The 23,112-nt window shown below is 36.4% G+C and overlaps 1 protein-coding gene across 1 annotated transcript in view; it reads right to left on the bottom strand.

Moving 5' to 3' along the window:
* The window catches only part of Pde11a (phosphodiesterase 11A), a 390,557-nt gene that overhangs the window by 157,313 nt on the left and 210,132 nt on the right, over positions 1-23,112 (bottom strand). The window contains exons 6-9 of the mRNA XM_076866019.2: positions 22,487-22,619; positions 5,168-5,243; positions 2,355-2,422; positions 989-1,081 (exon numbers count right to left, since the gene is read on the bottom strand). Of these exons, the coding sequence (XP_076722134.2) occupies positions 989-1,081; positions 2,355-2,422; positions 5,168-5,243; positions 22,487-22,619 (370 nt within the window). The remainder of the gene's footprint in view (positions 1-988; positions 1,082-2,354; positions 2,423-5,167; positions 5,244-22,486; positions 22,620-23,112) is intronic.

Here is a 23,112-nt window from a genome sequence, read left to right as displayed (position 1 = left end):
AGGGGAACAGCTTTACGTTCTGGCCAGCCGCCACCGGTGTGCTTCAATAAAGGCTTGATTCGATTATACGTGAGTGGTCTGGAAGTCAGTTTATGAATCCCTAGGACAAAGCTTTAACTATAACAATATGAGAACTTTTTTTCTTTCTTTCTTGGGGATTGAACCCTGAGGTGCTCTACCATTGAGCTACCTTCCCAGTGCTTTTCATATTTAAAAAAAATGTTTTTAAAATTAACTCTTTTTTTTTCTTTATTTTGTTCATTTATTTATATGCAGTGCTGAGAATCGAACCCAGTGCTTCACACATGCTAGGCAAGTGCTCTACCACTGAGCCACAATTTGAGACAGGGTCTTGCTAAAGCGTTTCTGAAAGTTCTTTGAACTTTCATGCTCCTGTCTCAGCCTCTAAAATTGCTGAGATTATATATATATGCCACTGCGCCTGGCAAGAACTGTTCTTTTAGCCCTTAACAGTCTGAGAGGACATTCAGTGTTGGCACGGGGAACAGGTTGGTATTCTCAGTGGGATGTGTGTGTGCTTGGAGAGAAGAAGTAGTGGGATGAGCATCTGGGTCACACATCTTCAGAGTGAAGTTTTTCTCCTTTGATAAGGAGAGCTATGGCTTTTCAGAATATCAATACATATTCAAGTATAAATTCATAATACATTTTAAATACTAAAAAATTATTTTTGGATTATTACTCTTAAAAATCGAATACAATCTATATCTGAGCATAGGATGTATATGGATAGGCTTCAAGGAATCTGTGAACTCCCTGGAATTATACATAATATTGTGCACATATGTATATTCTCTAGAGAGGGTCTCTAGCTTCCATCAAGTTTGAACCCATGACCCCAAAATTATGCAGACCCAATGAATAAATAATTCAAAATAAAGAAAGTCAGTACCAAACAAGAACATTTTTTTTCTTCATAAAATTAGAGCATTTTAGCTGATGATTTTGATGTAATTATTATACTTACATCAAGAGCCACAGACTGCTTGGCCCAGGACTTCTTCACTTGATCATACATAATGGTGTTATTGATGCCAAGGCCACAAAAGATAACAAAAGCCTAGAAAATGGAAAGCCCAGTAATTAAAATTGTAATAAATCATTGGTAAAACCTAATATGAAAGTAGGCAGTCATCAGGAATGTATCTGAATGTATAATTTTATTGTACACAGAAGTGGGCCTTGGGGAAATATACAGATTAAACTTCGTAATTACTATTGTCACATAAGACTTTATAGCTCACATTGCACGTGAGAAAAAAATGAATTTGCCTGGCATAGAGGTGCATGCCTGTGATACCAGAGACTTGGGAGGCTGAGGCAGAAGGGTCACAAGTTCGAGTTCGGCTGGGGCAACTTTGTAAAACCCTTAGCAATTTAGCAAGACTCTGTCTCAAAATAAAAAGGGCTGAGGAGATAGCCCTGGGTTCAATCTTCAGTATCAGAAAAATGAAATAAAATTTAATATTATGAAGAAATTATTTCATAATATTTTAAAACATACAGTATGTTTAAATGTGCTTTTGTTGTTGTAGTTGTGATTGTGGTTGTTGTTTGTGGTGTTGGTGACAGATTTCAGAGCCTCACATGTACTAGGTAAGTGCTCTACGACTGAGCTATACCTCCTAATACCATTTAAATTTTTAAAAATTTGAGACAAGGTTTTGCTAAATTGCTCCAGCTGGCCTCGAACTTGTAGTCCTCCTGCCTCAGCCTTTAGAATAACTGGAGGTATGCACCACAACATCTGGCTAAATGTGTTATTAATTTATTTAAGTTGGGAACTGATTTTAGTAATTACATTGTATTTAACCCAATGCAACCTCTTTCTGTAGCTAGGCCTTAAAATATTTTGGAAAAGAAACTAAATGACCATAAGGTTAATGTTAGGGGAAAAGAGGATTGATTTGGAACCAGTTAATAAAGAAACTGTGAGGTGCCTTTGACTACGAGAAGTAATGATGGGGTTTTCATGGTAGCTACTGGAACAGGCCACAGAAGCCCATTTGAGGCCACCCTCTCCAGCTAGAGGACTGGAGTGAATGGAAACTTGTAAAGGAAAGGAAAGCGAGGACAATGCACCAGGAAGAGTGGCCTAGGACTGTGAACACACAGGAACAAGACAAGGTTAAGACAATAGCTGTTTGGCAAAAAGGGGAGGAGATTCAAATCTTACCTATCCCTCTATTTTTAACTTTACTTTTAAATTTTGGCATGTCATTCAAATATAATAATGACTAATAATTATTCATCCTTACAAACATGAGTAAGCTGTGACTAGGGGACTATCAGTGGCTCTGCAATGATCCTGGTTTATACATTTATTTTCTTACCTCAAAAAGTCGTTGATCTGCATCATCAAAAGGTTTCCCATCAAGTCTATTCAACACTTGAGCCACCCCTGTGGGAAAAGTTTGGAGAATATCGTCATTTTCAGTACACTGTGTCACTATAACAGAGTAGGTCACAGCTGACTCTACTGCACTCAGTTTAAATTCCTATGCACCATGACTCTGACATAGCCAGCATATATCCATGTATCTACATATATACATACACAATTACATATATAAAACTGAGTATATGTGTGCGTACATATACTTGTGTACATGCATATTTTCAATTACCTCAGTTTTTGAGAGAAGCAGTGTGACATGGAGATTAAGAAAGTAAGTTGTGAATTTAGATGGTCTCAGTTCAAATTTGAACTCCACTAATAGCTAGGTGACCCTGACTAACTTATCTAACATTTTAGCACTGAAATTCCTTGTGCACAAAATGGGAATTAAAAAGTTAACTATCTTAGAGGGTTATAAAGATTAAAGGGGTAGGGGCTGGGGATGTGGCTCAAACGGTCATGCGCTCGCCTGGCATGCGTGCGGCCCGGGTTTGATCCTCAGCACCACATACAAAAGAAAGATGTTGTGTCTGCCTAAAAACTAAAAAATAAATATTAAAATTCTCTCTCTCTTAAAAAAAATTAAAGGGTATAATTAAAAAATTTGTTATGTATGTTAAGGAATATAACATGATGGTATGGGATATATGTAGATAGTAAAAAAGTTACTATAGCAAAATAAACACATCCATCAGCCCACATAGACATCCATTTTGGTTTGGATTTTGTGGTAAAAGCAGCTAAAATCTACTCATTTATTATGGATCCTGAATATAGTACAATTTCATTACCCATATCCCTTGTATTATGCATTCCATCTTTGCACTTTTTCATCCTACGTGTCTGTGTCTGCTGCTTTCTGTCCTCTAACCCACATCTCCCCACCCTCCTCTCGCTTTACCACTGGTAACCACTGTTTTATTCTCTAGATAGGATAAAGTTTAAATGCTTGTAAAGCACTTAGCATACTGCTCCATATGGAGTAAATATTCAGGAAACCATAGGAATTATTACAAGCAATGGAAATTAATAGGATACAATTTACCTTCAAAACAAAATCTGTTCTGCTGCCTGTGACCGATGGTTCATGTGGTTCTAACCAAATTTAATTTAGGAATGCTTACTCCTTCCAAAGTTCATTTTCAGATGTTTCAGGATATAACTTTCAAAGCACAATAGTCTAACCAGCAAAACTCAACAATCTTGAAAAACACTAGCCTAAATCCCCATTTAGGATAAACAAACAATCAAAAATAACTATAATAGTGCAGTGTTACTTGTATCCATTTTTCCCAGTCCTGGGGATTGAACCCAAGGCCTTGAATGCACTAGGCAACACTCTACCACTGAGCTACACCCCAGCCCTTTTTATTTTATTTCAAGACAGTGTCTCTCTCCTAAGTTGTTCAGGTTGGCTCTGAATTTGGGAGGCTCCTGCCTTAGCCTCCAGAGTGGCTGGGATTACATGTGTGCACTGCTACACCCAGCAACTACCTTGTAGTTTTTAGAACACCAATTTCCCACCAAGGAGGTAACTTATCATATGCTAGAAAACATATATAATGAAACATAAAATTTTTAACACGTAATAGACAAACAATAGTCCTAATTTTGAAGTAATAACAACAGATGCTGTTAGGATCGAAATGTAGGACTACATGTGAGACTGCCACCAAATCAACAGATAACACATGGTGTTTCTTATGGATTTTCCCTTTTCCTTACATAAATATATTTAACTCTGTTCCTATTTGTCTTAGGGGCTCAGATTCCCATACTCTAGAATATTCTTTGTGTTCAATAATGTATCAATTTTTATGCAAGTTAAACAATCTGATTTTAAAAAAATCCTCTCAAAATTCAGGTCTGGAAAACACTACAGAATACTAAATCCTTTGCTACATAGAGTTTAACAGGCAATCTTAGGGAGAAACAGAGAGAGGCAAAGACATACAATAAATACCAAACACACTGTGTACCTTATGTCTCTTAGGGGGAAAGAATCACATTTTCATTGTGTTTGAATGATTTTAACTAATAGCTCCATCCTTCATGACTTCTTTAACTATGAACTCTTCTTGCCTGGGATTCTATATTAAGTTTGATATTCTCCAGATTGAAATTTTAAGGGGGGTGGGTGTGGGGAATGATCAGAGCAGGAGAAAAAATTGGAAGTGACTTTTGCTTATAATTCCCTTATTCTAGGGGTCTGCATGGCCTATTTCAGAACCATCCAGGCAAAAAAAAGATGCACATTCAGTATATGTCTAATACCATTATGTTCTCTGATTTGCATTTAGTATGTGTGAAAGCACAATTATAAGCATGAAGAAACAGTGGGAAAGTTTATACTAGGAGTTAGAAGGCCTGAGTTTTCATCCTGATTCTGCCACCAACTAACTTAGTGACCTGACTCAAGTCATTATGTTTCTCTCTTTCTCTCTCTGGGTTTCAATGTCTGCAAGGTAAGATAAAAGGGTCCTGTTAGTTGGCTTCTGAGATTCCTTTCTACTTCAAAATTTATTTTATTAATAAATATTTGAGCTTAATAAATATTTTTTCATGACCTGATTAATATCTATTCATTAGGAGTCTGTGCTTATAAGATTGTACAAAAGTATGAGACATAGCTTGATGAATTCTGAACATTAAAAGGGATAACATTTAAAAAAAATGGATGTATTTAAAAGCAAATTTCTATTTCTTTATAAAAGTAAAATAAATTATAACTATTTGGATAATACTTACCAATTATTTGGTGGTTGCTATTCCAAATAGGGACGCAGAGAACTGATCTTATGTGAAAACCAGATATCTGGTCAGCCTAGGATAAAAAAAAAAAGGTGCTTAATTAAAATTAAATATTAACCACAGATTAAAAGGTTATTTTTACACTCTGTGTGTGTGTGTGTGTGTGTGTGTATAAATATATATATACACACACACAAGGCTGACCTCAAACTCACAATCCTCCTGCCTCAGTCTTCCTAGTCGCTGGTATTACAGGCCTATGTAATAGCTTCTGGCTCCATTATCATCTATTTTTCTAAATGCATACACTCACTCATCTGTTCTTTTTATTTAACATGACATGATGAATATCCTAGGGGAATTAAATTCAAATCAAATACCAATCAACAAAAACACCCAAACCCACATTACCTCTCCCAATCCCTGTAGCCATAGAGAGCTGGGGTAAGACTATTGTGGTCATGACCATACCACTAGGCAACTGATTCTGCTCTTAGTAATAAAGAATTTTAATTAAACCAGTGGTCAGTGTTCACTGGGATTGGGCACAACTGTTGGAAAGAATGTTTGAGCCTAAAGTACTTTTAATAGCATGTTTGAACTGTTACCAAATTATTATGAATATTGTAAAATTATAAGAAAGAAGGAAGGAGAAAGAGACAATAAATGTAGGCATTCAGAATTCTTTCTGTCAGAAGGTCTGGAGATGACAGATTGAAATTAGACAGATATCATAATCAGCATCAAATACCATTCAGGAGCTAGCTCCATTTACATTTAAAACAATGTTCCATATTTGAGTGGTAGGGAAGGAGCTCCTAAAACTGAAAGGATCTTGGTGAGTTGGTAGGACCTTTGCTTCCAGTGAGAAAGGTCAACCTGTCATCCTATTAGTATAGAAAGAAAGAGATGCCAAGGTTTTGGTTCATGGTTACTGAGATAAAAATATATTTTTAAGCATTCATAGTAATGAATTACATATATTTTTAAAATATTTTACAAATTTGAAATTGGAAGTTAACTTACTCAAATTTTATTTATTTATTTATTTATTTTTTTATTCTCACTTAAATTTTATATTTGATGCATTTCTCTTTGGCTTTCCTTTTTTATAAATTAATGTTCTACATGTCTCTTATATAATGTTATACTGTCTCTCTGCAGTACCTACCACCTTTTTTATCAATTGAGTTTTCATCCTGATCCTGCTACCAACTAACTTAGTGACCTGACTCAAGTCATTATGTTTCTCTCTCTCTCTCTCTGGGTTTCAATGTCTGCAAGGTAAGATAAAAGGGTCCTGTTAGTTGGCTTCTGAGATCCCTTTCTACTTCAAAATTTATTAATAAATATTTGTTGATACCAATATGTTAGTTTCTCTTCAAAATTGTTTTTTTAGATTAATATGCACATAGAAAGGTGCAAAACTCTTAAGTATACAGCTTCATAGGTTTAAAAAAAAAAAAAAAAAAACCTCTGTGACCATTACTGGGATCGAGAAATAGAACATTACCACCAGCCCCTAATCCACCTCCATGTCCCTTTCCTCCTCCCAAGAGACAGTCAGTAAACTAGTGTGCTTGCATTATACTTAGTATAAAAGGAATCAATGAATGTATATTCTTCTGTGTCTAGATTCTTTTACATAACATTATTTTTTGAGAATTATTAATTTTGGTTGTTTACATAATAGAATCATACTCCACTGTATGACTATAATGTAGCTAATTCATTCTATTCTTAAGGAACATTGAGTTGTTTGCAGTTTAATCACAAATAGTGTGATTATGAATATTCTTATACATACTTGATGCACATTTATATGAATTTATGTTTGGTATATTTTTATAACAGAAATCACCAGGTTATACACATAATTGCTTTGATAGATATATTCAAGTTTTCCCAAGTGCCTGTACCAATATACTCTCCAACCAGAAGTGTATGGAAGTTCCAGATGATTTGCATCATCAGCATTTGATATTGTCAGTGGGATTTTGTTTCATTTAGTTTTGTTAATTTTAACAATTCTGGGAGATATGTAGTAGTATCTGATAGTAGAAGTACTATGAATCATCTCTGATGATGGTGGTAACCTTGTGTCCTGTTTAAGTTGCTTTCCTCAAATCATTATTAATAAAATGACTTTACCCTCTCAAAAGTATCACGGTTGGGAAAACAGATTGTGTGGTTTCCCTGCTTGTGAATAATCACATTGAGCAACTTTTATATATTTATTGTTTATTTCAATAGTCTCTTTCCTGAAGTATCTCTTCAAAATTTTAGCCCATTTTCCTATTGGGTAATCTGATTTTTAAAAACTGGTTTGTAAAGATTTTTCTATATGCCAAGTAGGAGCCCCTTTGCCAGATGTAGGAATATGTATTATATAAATATAATCTCTTTCCCATGCTGCAGTTTGCTTTTTCAGTCTCCCACCTTTAATTCAAAGGTTCCTGATATAATATAGCCTAGAATCTCATTCTTTTAATTTGTGGTTAGTGGGTTATTATTATAATTTTTGGTATTGTTCAAGAAATGTTTCCCTATTCCTACATCATGGAGATATCCTTCTCTTATTTTATTCCTACATCTTTATTGTTTTAACTTTCATATTTAAATTTACAATCCAATTAAAAATTATTTTCATGTATAATGTGAGCTAAGAATCAGATTCTTTAAAAAAAAGTCAGCAACATTTTGAGGGAAAAATATAATCCAACCCCACCACTCTGCAATACGTACCACCTTTTTTATCAATTGAATGCCCATGTGTGCTTGTATCTGTTTCTGGACTCTATTCTACTCCATTGATCCAGGTGTCTACTCTTATGCCAATATAATGCTTCCTCGAATAACACCGTCTTACAATGACTCTTGCTATCTGGTAGTGTAAACCCTCAACTTTATCCTTCTTCTTCAAGATTTGGCATTAATTTCATCTATAAGAATTGATCTTATGATAATTAGAAAACTACAGAAAACTTACAGATGAAGGTGTGAATGATTGCATTATAAATTTTAGAATCAACTTTCAGTTTATACATATATACAAGCAATGCTAGGATTTTTATTTTAGTAGGGAGAATGCTGAATGGAAATTGTTAATTAATTTGGGAGAGAACGTATATATTTTCAAAATTGAGTCTTTCAATCCATAAACATCCTTCAATATTTAGTGCTTTTCAAACTTATTTCAGCAAATTTTAGTTTGTTTGTTTTGGTACCAGGGATTGAACTCAGGTGTACTTGATCACTGACCCACATCCCCAGCCCTATTTTGTATTTTATTTAGAGTCAGGGTCTCACTGAGTTGTTTAGCACCTCGCTTTTGCTGAGGCCGGCTTTAAACTTATGATCCTCCTGCCCCAGTCTCCTGAGCCGCTAGGATTACAAGCATGTGCCACTGCACCTGGCTTTAGCAAATTTTTTTTATGAAGAGGTCTTATACATAATTTGTTAAATTCATGCCTTGGTATTTTAAAAGTTCATGTTATTATTGTAAATGGTATTATTATTTAATTTTCTAGTGCTTGTACAGTCTTTCCTTGGGATCTATGGGGATTTAGTTCCAGGACTCTCATGAATAACAAAATCTGCAGGTGCTAAAGTCCCTTACCTCAAATGGCATCATATTCACATAGAACTTACACATATACTCCTGTATACATTATATCCGCTTTAGATTACTTGTAACATCTAACATAATGTAAATGCTATATAAATAGTTGCTATACTGTAAAATAGGGAAAAAAAGTCTGCATATGTTCAGTATAGTTGCAATCTTTTTATATTTTCCATTGGTGGTGGGTTGAATCCATAGATAGAGAACTACAGATGTAGAGTGTCAATTCTATGCAATTGGTACACAGAAATAGAATTGATTTTTATATTGAAGTTGTATCCATCACTTTTCTTATATTTAATTATTAATTGTAATACATTATCTATACAGTGTTTTGGATATTCTAGCCACATCCTTATACCATCTTACTCTTCAATGTTTATGCCCTTTATCCTGTGATTTTAGACTATGTGATTTTTCTCTTTTAGATTACATAAATTGATTTTTGAGAATTCCAGGTACAAAACAAAATGAAACCAAAACCAAAAACATGGGCATAAGTTATTCAGCCAGTGTACTGTTCCAGTAGATATTTATTAATATCTCCTATGTGTATTATCGAGTGTTGAAGACATAAAGATGAATCAAGCAGTCATTACCCTGGAGGAGCTCACAGTCTAGTAAAGATAGAAATAAAGAAAAACAAGTGTTCAAGCAGACAATGGTGAAAACACTATAAAAAAGCTAACAACTGACCTAACTCTTTTTGAAGAAATCGGGAATAGCTTTAGATCATTTATGATGGGTCTCCATAAGAAAATGAATTGAGCTAATATTTATTGGATATTCACTGGGTCAGGCACCCTGTTCAGCATTTGCACTTGCATTATTCTATACATTTTTAAAAACAGCTCTATGAGGTAGGTACTCTTATCATCCTCCCTTATCAGATGAGGCTTAGAGAGATTAACTGCCTTGACTTGGGGAGACTGGTTCAAAGGAGGCCAGACAATAACAAACACATCCATCAAAGTTATCTTCCGAAAGAACAGAGTGGCTTTCTTCCTCTCCCTCAGGATAAAATCTGAATTAAGGCAGTTCTAGTACCATGAAGAGATGGAAGCCGGTTTTAGGGAGGCTTCAGAGGTGTAAGCTTGGGTGAATCACTGCAGGGCTAGAATGCTAGGCCTGTTCTGTGTTGCCAAGGAAGGGTCACTCACTAATGAACAGCAATGGTGGTCTGAGCCTGCACTGAGCAACAGGAACAGCTGTCTCTGGCACTTTTGAGACAACTGTAGACCCTGTCTAGCGTCAACCACAGATTTGAAGGAGCTGAAGGAAGAGGTCACAGTGGGCATGAAGAAAAAGAGCATTGAGTGAGGAAGAGCTCCAGAGCCTACAGATGAGAACAACAAACCTTAGGCTGTTTGCCCGTGAGAGCAGAGAGTTTTGTTCACCCATCATTTTCAAAGTATTGTAGCTCCCTCAAAGATCTTTTTGTCCTGAGGATTTGAGTTCCCCCGTTCCTAAGGAGGATAACATGGAGGGGTCTGGTTCCAGTAAGGGTGGTAGAGTTCCTTGAGGTGAGGAGCACAGAAAATTTGAGAGAAACAATACAGAGTTTAAGTTGACACACTTCACAATTGAGATGACAATGGGAGAGAAGGAGGGGATAGGAAAGAACTCCAAAGCTCATGATCTTCACTCTGAGGCTTTGCTGAACCTCTAATGTATGAACAGATTCTTAGAGTCTCTGGAATTTGACAGAGGCTTTTGACTTATTGATTTCATCTATAACAATTGATCTTATGATAATTATCAAAGCTATGCACAGAAAACTTACAGATGAAGGTGTAATTGATGGCATTACTTAACATAGTGATTTGTTAGAAATAACCTGAGTATTCAATTAAGGTTTAGTTAAGTCAATCATAGCAAATATTATTCCATATTATGGAATAAATATTATACATCTTATTAATATCATGCTATAGGAGAATATTTACTGGCAAGAAAAATATTTAATATATTAAGTGATAACAGTGTAGGTTCCAGTGGTTGTGCAAACACATCATATACACTGAAAAATACTGGAAAAATTATAACTGTAACAGTTTCCTTTGAATTGATGGCCTATGGAAGTTTTTAAAATTATTATTTCTAATTTTAGATAATGAATATAAATTACTGGTACACAAGGAAGAAAAATTATTTTCCAAAATAGAACTAAGTGGGAACATCAGTGTCGAATGCTGTGGAGGGGTCAAATAAGCTAAGGACTGAAAACAGGTAATGAATTTAGCAACACAATGAGGATAATTGCAGAGATGGTTGAGAGAAGAAGGGAAGGGATCAGGAATAAAATTTAGTTATGGAGCAGAGGAAAGTCACATGAGAAAGCAGAGCTTCATCAATCCAGAGCTTTTCTTGCATCTGCTAAGCATGAGAGGCAACAATGTTGAAGGTGTCTTTAGAATTTTTCTCACAGTGACTGGGGGAAGAAGGAGAGGCCAGTTCAGTTGGCTAAGAGAAGAGCGAAGAGGGGTGCTGATGATCAACATGGTTGATGAGCCCAACAACACGGAGGAGGAGAACAGGGTGTAATGAGGGTTCCCAATTTAAGGTCATTAAGATGATTCTCTAATTGCCATTTGAGGTGATGCTATTGTTTCTGGAAATTTGCACTGATCCAGGTTGTTGATGCGACCACATTGACATTATGAGGCCCGGGAGTTCTTTTCATGGAAGAAGGAGAAGGAAAATGAACTCATTATAGAAGCACTCAACCTTTAAAGAATTAACTCTGAACTGTGAGAAAAAGGAAAAAGAAAGCATGAAGTCTCATACCTATTCATATGGTTTGGATCTGAAATGTCCCCCAAAGGACATTGGAGGCTTGTTCCCCAGCCCACAGAGTTTTGGGGATGTAGTAGAATCTTTAGGAGATAGGGTCTGGTGGAAGGAAGTTGTCACTGAGAGTGTGCACCTGAAGGGAATATGGGAACCTCAGCCCTTCCTGTCTCCCTCTCTCTGTTTCCTGGCTGTCATGAGGTGAATGGATGTTATCTATTAGGGACTCTTGCCATGATGTACTGTGTCACCACAGGCCCAAATCCAAACTACCTCTGAAACAATGAGCCAAAATAAAAAATTTTCTCCTTTTAAGTTGGTTATCTCAGGTATTTTGTCATAGTAACACAAAACTGACTAACCAATTAAATAATCCCATCTCTCCAGATTGTGTCATCCAATGGAGCTCAAATAATGTATATAGGCGACCTGGCCCCAACCAAGTCACCCAAATTCCCAATGCCTGAATGTTATCATCTATACTTGTCTTCTACAGACAATAATGGTAACATTGGTCATCTTGAGATTTTGATACCACAGTTGATTCTCACCTTTTCTTCTTTGTGCATTTTCTTGTTTTACAAATTATTTCATAAGCATATATATGCGAAAGGGTTTCAAAATTTGTAAAGTATTTATGTAAATATTACTAACATTGAAAGAAATACTTGTCAAAGCATATCTACCTCATTGTTCCACAAGGTCCCTGCTAGATCATTCTTAGTCTTAAATTCACACCATTAGAGTCCCCAAAGTTAGCCTATCTGAGATGAAGCAATGTTTCTCGGAGGCTAAAGTTAAAATAAGTATATTATCTGGATGTGTCCAGTTCTGTGCAATTAAAAAATGTACTTACTTAAAAATTTTTCCTAGCCTCTGTTCTCATAGGGCCTTTCCATTTAATAGATCTAATTAAAGTTGGTTCTTTGGAGCCATGAAAACCTAATTGTTATATTTTCCAGCCTCTCAAAAGCAGTCAAAAGAAATGTAAATGAATCGGTAATGATGTAACACTATTAATCAATATGTAATGTGCGTCCTTTCCCTAGACAGATATGTACAGCTTTAACAATAATCTAAAGCAAACTTTATCCTACAGTCTAATCTACTGGTGAGATGTTCTAGTTCAAATACTAGAACAAGAGGAGTTTGCCAATATTCAGAGTCAATCCCTTGCTTTCCTGGAAATAATGAAGAGAGTTTACTTTAGGCCAACCTGTACACAGGATCAATCCTACTGACTTATATGGCATAAGAATGAAAAAAAAAAAAACAAGAAAATAAAACAAACCAACGTTTGTGCTTAGAGCTCAGGCACTGTCTGCACTGCAACCTCAGTTATAATTAAAGTTAGTAAATTATCTGGGTGTGTCTAGACCCATACATGTCTTTCCTACCCACAGCTACCCCTGTATGTCTTATCAAGTCTTAGTAATCCTCCTCTTCCTAACTCCCCCTGACCAATCACATTCCTCATCATCTGGATTCTTAGGTCCACTATCCAACCTTCCTTACCAAACCCTTCACTTGGGACAGGATCTCAAACTAGCTTAAAATAAGTATCAGTGACTAAGAGACAATTACCAGTAGTAGATGCATTTCAGCAGATTCACAGACCTTTATCTCTTATAGGTTTCAGTTTTGCTCATTTTCTTTGTAACAGAAATGTAAGTGATAGAACAGAAGGTGTGACAGAGAATAGGGAATGAATTGTCCTGCCAGGCTGGCACTCAGCGTCCCAGATTGTAGGAGTGCTCCACTATAAGACTTTGACAGTTGAAATAGGCTCTAATGCTCCACTTCAGAGGATCTCAGAGCTGGGGCCCCCATTATCCTTAAGCGCTACAGACAAAGGTGAGTACTACTGAGTTGTTTATAATAGGCTTTTAAAAAAATCTGAAAAAGACCCTCACATGGAAGCACGGGATGGAAGACTTAGAACTGGATATGTCCTAACACTATGAACCTCTGGCATGGCCATCCATAGCAGAGGAGCTCTGGGTGATGGTGGGTTTCCTCCAATTCCTGAACCTGTAGCAAGTAAATGGACCATCGACTTCATCCCTGCATAAAACCTGCCCTACTTTCTAGTTATTTACTGCCACTCCTCTTGTTAAGAGAACCTTTCCTATTTAAGTGTTGGGTCCAATTGTTCATTCCTTTTGTAGGCAGAAAACAAATCCTACATGTGAGAGCACTGAAAGTTTTCTTCATAACTACACAATTGAAAGGAAATACTAAATTAAGCAATTGAATATAATACATTGAATTGACTAAATAATGGCTTGTTTTGCATTTATGTAATTTTTAATGTGTTCTCCTGAATCTAATATGAAAAGAGGGCAGAAACCTTCACAGAGGATGTTCCAAAGTGCAACTAATTACAGGGCTTTGCATTCAGAAGCACAGTGCCAACAAAAAGTAAGGTTAGAATAATTATTTTATGGTAAAGGGACTTGTAAATAGACATGTACTCCAGAAAGCCACCTGATACATTGGCTGATTATCATAGATACAGTTTATATTCATGCTGTTAGGACAGCCTCAGACAAAGCCCTTAGTTAGAATAAAATAGAAAAAAACCACTCCATACTGACAATGATAATAGAAATACAGCAAAACAAGTTGATTTACTTAGATATTACATTATTTCAATCCTGGATTTGAATCATTTTTTAGATAAATTTCAGAGGGCTCACAGTAGTCTAGTAAAGTATAATTTCACAGATGATATAAAGGGCCTAAAAATTTAGAGTACCTTTGTAATTTTGCATGATTTTAAAGTAATATGAACATACACAAAATGTAAAGCAATAATAAAATCAAAAGTTCTAATCTTATATCTCTTGAGATGGCAACTATTAATAATTTAGAATAAATCCTTCCTTACCTTTTCCTATAAATATCTAACACATTTATGTATCAACATATAATATATTCAACAATACATAGTATATTCATTAACAATGCATAGTTAATATATTCAACAATATTGACAATATTCAACAATAATGACTATTATGTATTAAACATTGTTCTAGTCGTTGTACGTATATCAGTGAAAAAAAAAAAAACTGAAAAAAAAATTCCCTACCTTCTCAAAGTTTACATTCCAGTGACAGAGATATGGAATATAAGGAAATTGTACGTTAGAAGGTGCAAGTATTATGGGGGCAGTATGAGAGGGGTGGGGGATAGAGCAAAAGAGGGATAAGAAATACCAAGGGTGCCAAAAATGTCTTTGGCAGGTAATGTTTGAACAGTGGCCTTCAAATGTTTGGATGTGAGTTATACTGATATTGGGGGGAGAGTCTGTCATCTGAGGGAGCAGCCAGTGTAAAGGCCCTGAGGTGGTGTAGGGGTGGTTTGTTCTAGGAGCAACAAGGAGACTGACATGGCTGCAACAGTGTAAATGAGTACTGGATGTAGATAGTGGGGTGCCAGATCCTTTGGGTCAATGTAGACATCTGAAAGAAATGTGAATTTGGTTCTTACTCTAGTGAAATAAGGAGACATTGAAGAGTTTGTGAGCGAAGTCATGATCTGACTTAAAAATGAAAAGTCTCTGGCTGTTGTGCTGAGAATAGAACGCAGAGGGGAAGGTGGAAGCAGAGAGACAGATGAAGAGGCTGTGGCCTCCGAGCAGTCCAGAGTGACAGGGGCTTGAACCTGACTGGGAGCATCTGGGTAGTGAGAAATGGTCAGATTCTGGATGGATTTTGCAAGTAGAGCCAGTTGGACTTCCCGATGCATTAGCTGAGCAAGATGAGAGAAAGAGAGAACCATGCCTATGTATTAAATTTTTGGCAAAAGCATCAAGAAGGACTGAATTGCCTTAACAGAGGTAGGGGAAGAAGCTTGAAGGCAAGAAGACTGTAAACTCCATTTTGGACACAGTAAGTTTGAAGCATCTATATAAAATACATACACAAACATGTAAATATGCCCACAAGTACTATACTATACATTATTTTAAACATATTTCTCTGTTGCTTGCTTTTTATGCCTCATGGTCATTTTTTTCATGTCAGGAAATAGATTGCTTCCTAGGATAGAGACATTTTGTGTGGGCTCAATTTTAGTCTTTTTGTGATATGATAGGCAGAATTCTAAGACAATTCCTAAGATCCCAGCCTGCCCCCAACCCCTCTATTTCAGCTTTGCACACATCTTGTTTAATCCCCTCCCCTTGAATGTGGACAGGGCTGTGAATAGGATAGGACAGTCACTTCCCTGGTTAGATTAGGTTGTATGACAAAAGTGGCGTATAATCACTACTGACTTTATGTAAGTCACTCTTGACATTCTGTAAGTTTCCGTTACAGCCACCTGGAGTAGTGTTCTCCCACTGACTTGGAAGAAGTGAGCTTCCATGTTATGAGAGGGCACATGCTAGGACCGGAGGGCAATCTATGGGAGCTGAGAAAGAACCCATCTTGTCAATAGCTTGAGTTTTGGCCTTGGGAGACCCTGAGCAGAGAACCCAGCTATTCCATGCCCAGATTTCTGACCTACAGAAACTGCGAGATAATAAGTGGGAGTTGTCTTAGCTGTTGAGTTTGTGGATATTTCTTATGCAGCATTAGAAATTTCATATGCATAGTATTCCTGTCAACGTCTTCAGAAACAAAGATGGATACCTCTTCCAAGAGAATGATAACACACCAAAACCCGCTACATGATTACTCAGGAATATGAGTGTTTCTTGTGCCACTATGAATAAAAGCAGTTCTTGTGCCACTATGAGTAAAAGCAGTTACGTAGGTAGGTCTCTTTTGTTTTAAATTCCTTTCAAGGAACATAGTCTTGTAAGAAAACAAACATACAGTGATTTTTCTTAAGATGGTAGGATTTAAAGCTCAGAACCTTAGTTCAGGCTCCCTGACTGTCTTATATAACCAGTTGGTCATAATTTTCCACCCATAAACTAAGGAGTTGGGCCTTAAAACCCATGCATGCTTCCAAGCCCAGCAAGCAGCACTCCTGGGAGTCAACTCAAATAGGCACGCAGAAGGCAGTAATCCAAGTAATGGCTGTGGCTCTCCTGCTAAGGCAGCTCTGTTCTCCACAAGGAGAAGGCTCTATTAAATATTTAAGACAGTCACAAAGAGAACACCCAGCAGGTGGACAACTATGATTACTTGCCCCATAGCCCTCTCAGCAGGTGCCTGAAAGCACCTGCAATGAGGTTTACATCACATTAAAGACATCCCTTCATAACCTCTATCAAAAGGAAGACCAACAGCTACAAAGCTGATTTCAAGACAAGAATCATTCTCGTTACATTTCTTTGGGCAGAGTTTCTTAGGACTTTTCAGAATTATTACAAGATAGGAACGACGCCAAAATTAGAAATTTAGTTTACCTACACATTTAACTGTACCGATAAACCAAAGTATGATAGAGTAAATTATCTTCTTAACAGAAAACAGTCACTAGTGTCATGAATCCCTCAAATGGCAAGATTTCCATGCTATTCCAAATTGGAGAAGAAACTTTCAAATGCACACAAGTGGATGTACTGTGTCCGGCACCAGCATATAATGACTGGAAGCATCCACAAGATGGTTGACTAGGTGAGTCATTCATGAGTACAATTGAAAAATCATAAACTGAAGCTTGTAAGTTAGGGACTATACACATTCAGTTGTGATTACTGCTGAATGATTTCATTCATAAAAAAGGGAGCACCTCCCTAATGCACCAACACTGATTTGAAACACTGGTTTGGATTTAGCATGAACAAAAACTAAGCTTTTGTTTATAAAGCCACAGAGATTTGGGAGTTAATTTATTGCCTTATCTGATAGGGAACTTTGAAATGTAAGATGGGGCTATGTCTGAAATCCAGTGTAAATGGTTTTTGTTACATGTTGTGATGTTTTCCAGGATTCTTGAACCTAGGCAGTGCAGCCAGCCCCTGAAATTTGATCATGCCAATTGTGCCTAGGTGACCAAATCCTTGGATGCCTGGCCACTCTTGTGAAGACATAGGTCTACTGGCTCCTGTAGGGGATGACCTGATTTTGATTTACAAAATATTCATACAGGACTTTACATCTTACAATAAGTAGTATACCCAAGATGACTCAACTAAGGAGTATAGTAGACCTTTTGGCCATAAGTTGCTAGTACCAGGCAGTTGATGGTCTCTCTGAGAGACCACTCAGAGAAAGAGCATTACATTAAAAACCAGAAGGTCCATAGTCTCAAGGAAGCTGTATGGCCTTGGGCAGACCATTTCAGCTCTCCAATTATCCATTTCCTCACCAGAAAATGAAATAGATCCCTACTATTTTCATTAACTAGAAGTTGATACATCTATAGTACAAAATATCAGAATAGGACCAATCCATTTTGAAGCATTCTATCCCAAGTTGCTACATTTTCTGATGGACTGGGGTCCTTCAACTCAGTAAAGAGAATTCAAGTTGCTGGAATTAGCCACTGAGACATTGAGAAACATTGAGAGACACTAGTGCTCAGGATAATTGCATTTACAGAAAACTTAAATTCATTATTCAGATGTAGACTGAGAAAATCTGTAGGAAAAAATAGGAAATACATTAAAAAGGATTCCCTGTACTATCTCTTTCAAATTCTTTTTTTTATATATATATTTATTTTCTAGTTTTCGGCGGACACAACATCTTTTATTTTTTTATATGTGGTGCTGAGGATCGAACCAGGGCCGCACGCATGCCAGGCAAGTGCGCCACCGCCTGAGCCACATCCCCAGCCCTCAAATTCTTAATAGCTATTCTCAAACCATTCTGGGAAGTCAGTGCAGAAAACAAAAAGGTAAGCTTTTTTTCCAGTGGAGATAATAATTAACAATTAATCCTAAATTTTTAAATTGTTTCTTGATTTTCTACCACTGATAAATAACTACAGATGCTCTTCAACTTACAATGGTTTAACATTCTGATCAACCCATCATAAATTGAAAATAACATGTCAAAAGTGCATCTAACACACCCAACCTTCCAAACATCATAGCTTAGTTTAGCCCACCTTAAACATGCTCATTACATTAGCCTACAGTTGGAAGAAATCTAACACAAAGCCCAGTCAATAATAAAGTGTTGAATATCTTATGTACTTTTTTGAATATTTTACTGAAAGTGAAAAGCAGGATGGTCGTATGGATATGCTTTTATCCCACTGTACAATTAAAAAATCATAAATTGAAGCATTGTAAGTTAGGGACTAATCCACATTCAGTTATGATTCCTGGGAAAAAATACAGACCCATGTACTATCTTCACCCATGTCAAAAGAGGACTCAAACACTTGAAGGAAGAAAAAATAATTCTAAACATTGTTTCTGTCTCTAAGATAATTCTGCAAAAAAAAAAAAAAAAACCCAAAAATTTTAGTGGTGAGGTAAAAGGATGAAGTGATTTCATTTTTTTTTCATGATTTTTTTTATCTTGAAGGAAATATGTATTCATTAATAAAAAATATTATGTGAAATGGTTGTCTTTGTCTTCTGATCCACACTATCTTACATCAGGCTTTGTAGAGAGAAGATTTGAGCCTCCTAGCCCCTTGGGAGAGCTCTGTGGCTCACTTTGAAGTTTGTTTCATTCATTATTAACATAGCAGTTGACACCTGTCACTGTACTTGAGGAGTGAGGAAACCTAAGCAGATAAACAAGTTTCCTTGCCTTTGTGTGATGATCACACACACACACACACACACACACACACACACAAACACTTATAGGATATATATACCAAATATGTGTATTTAAATAGAACACAGCACCCCCCATGCCCATTCTCTGTCATCTTCATCTAAGTTGATTACTTTTCTTTTTCTCTCAGCATGAGAAGGGAAACAATGTAACTTTGAATTTCAGTACCATGCAAAGAGAACTTGTAAAAACCACAATATGATGCATTTTCAAATTTGCATTTTAATCCAGTATTAGTTCTGAGGTTGATTGGAAACATCTGGCTACAGGACCAGGAAATAATGAGGCTCTAAATTCATGCTTTATTTTATCATAAGTAAGTGATGAGTAAGTTCATGAAAAATAGTCACTGCTCAGCCTAGCAGCTTACTGTCTTCAGATAGCATTGCTTCTCACTACCAAATCAGGGTATGAAAATTTTATGCCTAACCCCACAGAAATAACTGTTGCCTTCTGCTTGAAAGTCCAGGTTGTTCTTTTCATAGATAACAGGACAAGCTACCTTACTGGGATGGCTATACATGTGGAAGAAAATGCAAAATGGCTGTATCACTAATCCAGAAGGGATATGATAAGAGTCTGCCTGGAGACACAAGGATTTGGTATATTCAAGCTGATTAAATCCCATTAGCAAAAAGTAGTCTGAAGTATTGTGCTTGCTAAATATGATGTTTTTCAGAAGAAAAAAAGAGCAATGATTAAATAAGAATTTTTCATTCTCTGGTGAAGGCAAAGATGTTTATGGCTTCTGATCTAGTGTATCATTCTTTTAGGAATAGACTCTATAAAATCTCTTGTACTTGAGCATGTGTTCAGGAATGTCCCTGGCAGTTATGCATGTAACAGTAAAGTGCGGAGTCCGAATATCTATTAATGCCCTGGTGGATAAACAAAATGATGGTTATTCATTCACTAGAATATCTTGCAGCAATGAAAATAAATGAAGGGTTATAAATTTACACAACTCAGAAACATAATTTTGGTGAAAACAAAAAGTAAGCCACAGAAGGATACATATCTTATTAGTCATTTTATGTAAAGTTCAGACATGTAAAATACAACAACATATTTGGCAGGGATTCAAACATGTGCAATAGAACTATATAGAAAAGCAAGGGAATGATAAATTCAGATTCAGGATACAGGTTATCTCTGTGGGGGAATAAAGGAGATGGGATTAGGAAAGATCAACACAAATATTCAAAAGTAATAATCTTTTGATTTTTCTTAAACTGGGTGGTAGGTACACAGATATACATTTCATTATGTTCTGTTATACCATCACAAATATCTTATGGGCCAATAAAAAATAGTGCAATTTGATTTTTTGTCTTCCTCAGAATTTTAATTTGAATCTCTTTGTCCAAAGCTAAGAGCAGAATAATAGGAACTCACTCAAATTTAATGGTATGATTTGGGGTGGGAAATGACTATTGTTCCCTGTCATCTAATCAACTACATTGACTTTGCAATAATGGATTGTCAATTAATGATTTTTCTGCATAGCAAAGTCTTTTGGTTTGTCTGTTATTACTGATGATAATAATAGAATATTGGGAGTATTTCTTCATAAGATTGTAAGTACAGAAATCTTTTCATTATTCTCTAATATCAAGGAAGAGAGAAACATAGCAAAAGACAAAACTTCATAAAATCAGTCTTACCTCAATTGCAATGCTAAAGTTTATATTACTGACATCTGTAGATCATTTTCACCATGCTATATCAGAACTCGGGGGTGGTGTTTGTCTTTTCAAGAGGAGAACTAAAGATTCTTTGGACTGTCACTTTCCCTAGAAAGGTAACTCTAAGTTCAGTCTTGCTGTCTTAGAACTGAAGAAAGCTAGAGGGTGGTCAGTGTTAGGACAACTGAGTGGGCATACTGGAGAGAGCCCAATCTAGACTGGGAGTTCATGCTCCAAGGTAGGTGCTTCTAAGCCCGATGCTCAAGAAGGAATAGAAAATATACAGAAAATATACAGAAAAACTCTCCATGGGGGAAGAGAGTTCCAGACAGCCACAAAGAAGTGGTAAAGGAATTTAAAATTTCCCTGCACAGATCTGCAAAGGTGACCTGACTCGAGTTATAGATTAGACTTAGATCTCAGCCTTCCTGACATCATTGTGTCCCTGCCAGAGACAGTTGAGGCAGCACAAGGCCAGGTGAAGAGTACGGTCTGTAGAATCAGATAATAAGGCTGATTCCTTGTCTGTCTCCAGAGCCATGGACAAGCTCTCAATTTCTGTAAAACAGGGATGATGACTCCTCCTTTTTGGCATTGCAGAGATCAAAAGTTCAGTTGTCATTATTACTAATCTACCCTGCGTTGTGTAGGCAGTGTGATCATTCTGAAATACAACTCAGGCATCTCCTGCATTTAAAACAAAAATATTGGCTCCCGTTGTGAATATTCAACCTCTTAACATATCTTTCAAAGCTTTTTGGTGATCTGGACCTGCTTCCCTCTCCATCCTCATCAATTGTAGCCCCTCAACCCTGTTTAAAAAAAAACCCAGTTCCCCAATTCCCTGTGCTTGTTCAGCTTTGCTTACAACACATACTCCTCTCATTCTTGGCCACCAAGATACTCCTTCTACTCTTGAGAGCTCAGCCTGGCAATCTAGAATGGGAAATTTTATACATATATATTTTTCTCTACATATTATGTATATATTTATGCTCATATGCACATATCCACACAGAGCTTTTATAAGCTTGTATGAATTTATCTGTATGATGCTCTATATTATCTTAGAATGCAAACTGTTTTAATATATTTTGCATATCAGCAAAATGCACCTATATAATTAACACTAAACAATAACATTAACCAATTTACTGTTTCTTGGGAGCAATTTTGAAAAATATGGTAGTTACTCCAGCATCTGCTGGGAAATAACTGTTATATGCACATTTTATTATTAAATATTTCATAGCTCAATATAAAGTACATCTAATCATAAAAGAGCATCAGACTGAAGATAGTCATTTTGCCACCAATCAGCGTAGAGAAAGGAAGTTTTCTCTCAGTCAACAGTTAGCATGTTAAAACTCAGACCACAGAGAAAAGATGCAAAAGAATTGCCAATAAATTCAGGGGGTACTGTGGATCTATAAGATGCCCAGTTTTCCTTCGACCAGCAAACTGTCAACATTATGACCATGGAATCTAATGATGGCAACCAGAGAATGCCTCTTACCTCAGCATCAAAGCGCGGATCCTGGTAGGCATCGCTGATGTTCACAGGAAGGCCTGTTGAAGCAACCAGCTCAGCAATGCTGTTGTTTATTAGCCAGTCGGAGTAGGATGACTTCTCCATGCTTTCTTTGAAACTGTCAGAGTACCAACACAGGCAACAAGGAGAAAAATGTAAGTTTGTTTGAAAGTGAACCCAACAAAACTATACAAGTAGCAGGATTATCTGTACTCATTAAGAAAGTATGATGACATTAGTCACAGAATAATCATAAAGTAATTATCAGTAGCCACTTCAAAAAAACCTATTATTTTTATAATGTCAAATCCTTGAGTAGAAACCATAGATTCACTATGATGCAGAGAGTAACTCCAGGTTATATTTAGACCCCCAAATAGGCAGATATAAAGCTGATAATCAGGTACTAAAAGACTGACAATAGGACACCATTGCACTGAACTCTGCAGCCTGCCCGCCTTAACTGAAGAGACTGGCTGCTTTGGGACCAAGAAAAGTGAAATCCAAGAATGGGGGGAAATCAGAAAATGAATTAAGAACTTGCAAAATTTTAAAAGTAGCAAAGAACAAATCTAGATTATATAATCTTAGTAATTATTCCAGTGACTCTA

This window comes from Callospermophilus lateralis, chromosome 9 (assembly GCF_048772815.1).
Source record: "Callospermophilus lateralis isolate mCalLat2 chromosome 9, mCalLat2.hap1, whole genome shotgun sequence".
Classification (NCBI taxonomy): Eukaryota; Metazoa; Chordata; class Mammalia; order Rodentia; family Sciuridae; genus Callospermophilus; species Callospermophilus lateralis.
The sequence above is the reverse complement of the archived record's forward strand: the minus strand, read 5'-3'. Positions and strand labels throughout refer to the sequence as shown.